This window comes from Echinops telfairi, unplaced genomic scaffold (genome assembly GCF_000313985.2).
Source record: "Echinops telfairi isolate 266 unplaced genomic scaffold, ASM31398v2 ScPeMD7_7468;HRSCAF=8506_0, whole genome shotgun sequence".
NCBI classification, from domain to species: Eukaryota; Metazoa; Chordata; class Mammalia; order Afrosoricida; family Tenrecidae; genus Echinops; species Echinops telfairi.
The window spans coordinates 41782041-41784203 of NW_022111369.1; the positions used below are offsets into that span (position 1 = coordinate 41782041).

A 2163-nucleotide genomic window follows, 5' to 3' on the forward strand; every position below is an offset into this window, starting at 1 on the left:
AGCTAGATGGCTGCTTGTTTCCCTTCAAGCCTTTATCCCCATCTAACTTCTAAGGAGCATTCTGACTGTTTGTTCCTCTGATAGCCCATGGTATGTTCCGCATTCTTTGCCAATACCACCACTATTTTCAATGCTCTGCATACATGAACTCAGTCCCCTCAACTGACTACTGCGTTGGGTGTATCTTCGCTTCTTATTTCTGCTGTAACAGATGACCACACATTTGGTGGCCCAGAACAACAAAAAGCTATCCTCTTGTCGTTCCCCAAGAACAGACATCTGCACATGAAGCTTGTTCCCGAGCTGTGTTCTTTCTGGGGGCTACCGAGGAAGGCCAGCTTCATGTCTGCCTCCTTTGTTCATCGGCTCTTTCTTGCCTCACTTTGACCAGCACTTGACGCTGCTTCCCTCGTCATCTTCTCTTCCCTGATTCGGACCCTCCTTTTCTTTCTCCTCCCGGAACTTGTTAATACTTTGGATCTATCTAGATAATTCATCTCAGACCCCTTCAATTAACTGCACCTGCAGGATCCCAATGGCTCCCTAGGGAGGTATAATCAAAGGTCTGGGGACTAGCACATGGGCTGCTCTGGAGGCAATTGTCCTACCCGAGATGCTACTGCTACCCCCTTGTTATAAGTGCAACTGAGACGAAGTGGATGGAGTAACTTGTCCACGGTTATGGTGACACTCTGTGCATCCCCGCTCCTCCAGGGGTTAATGTCTACCATGCACTAGGACTAAGGCCTGGCATAAAGAAGCACTAAGCTAGTTGGGCTTCCCTTATTTTGATTTCTTGTGGCCACCCTAGAATTGTCCACGCACTCATGGAGACCTCGCTGTGCTAAAAGGGAGGAGCTCTTGCCTGGTCCTGCGTCACCCCAGGATGCTTGTAGCTAGGACTGTTGTGATGCACAGTTTGTTCACGGACTAATTTCCAGAAGCAGGAGGCCTTTCTTCACAGTCCATCTTAATCTGGAAGAAACACTGACACCTTTCAGCATCATAGCAACACATACACCTCCACGAACATGACTGTGCATGCAATGAACTTGAAACTGGGTCTCTCGCCTGGAAGGGGAGAATTGCGCCATGGAGCCCTCACTGCCCCTGTGCATGATGGCAGTGTGTGTTAAAAGTAGAAGACAGTAACTGCTGCAGCTTTAAGTCAACACCAGCAACACCAAAGGTGGACCTGCCCTTGGTGGATGTATGTAAGAGAATCTCTTAGTCTTCCTGCAAACTCCAAAGGAATTGATTGACTGACCAATCGTTTGGCATTCAGAGAAAAGAAAGGGGTGGATACCCTGCTCTTCTTTATGTGATTGGAGACCTTGAGTCAGCAGCCTAAGCCTCCTGGTCTTCATTTGGATGATGGCACTGTCATGAGCATCCTGATAGCATCCTGACCCAAGAAACCGTCAGAACCATTCAAGGGGATCCTGCATACCAAAGGAGGCCCTGCACCACGTAAACAGTAAGCCCAACGAACTTGGTGGTTCAAGTTCAACCAGAGGCACCTTGAAAGAAAAGGCGTTGGGGACCTTCTTCCCCATATCCAGCCATTGAAAACACCATTCCATTCGAGCTGCCTTTCCAATAGTTGCTGAAGAAAAGATATGTTGGTGACCAGCTTGCGCGGTGTGAATGAGTGAGCGATACTCGCAAAGGAGAAGAGGCTTTGAAATCAGAAGGCCGGCACGTACCTGTGCAGATCCCCTGCTTGTGGTAAAAGCCGTCTCCGCAGCTGCTCTCACAGCTCCCCTCTCTCAGCACTTGGAAGGCATCTCTGCAGGCCAAGCAGTTCTTTTCCGAGGGCCCCCAGCATGCCGCACAGGACTCATGGCAAACTGCAGGCAAACACAAAGCCAGTGAGCAGCCGGCAGTCCAAAGACTTGGTGTAGCTGTTTAGGGTCACAAGGAAGATGTGGGCTCTTTGCTTCCTGGACCGCTGTGCATATATGTCTACCTCAGGAGAAATGCACCAGCTCATCCCAGAGAAAAGCAAAAGGCGCCCTTTTTGTTGGCCAGAGTACAACTTTGGCAAAGCACTGCTGAGAGATTTGAAACAAGAAGCCAGAGGCCATTGAGTCGTGTGAATTACGGGGAAGGAAATAATCGTTTCTAGATACACGCCTTGGTATTTGAAAGCTGGGCACTGAA

At 49.3% G+C, this 2163-nt stretch overlaps 1 protein-coding gene across 1 annotated transcript in view; it reads right to left on the reverse strand.

The window, feature by feature from the left end:
• The window catches only part of FRAS1 (Fraser extracellular matrix complex subunit 1), a 593853-nt gene that overhangs the window by 279856 nt on the left and 311834 nt on the right, over positions 1-2163 (reverse strand). The window contains exon 15 of the mRNA XM_013004822.2: positions 1707-1850. Within this exon, the coding sequence (XP_012860276.2) occupies positions 1707-1850 (144 nt within the window). The remainder of the gene's footprint in view (positions 1-1706; positions 1851-2163) is intronic.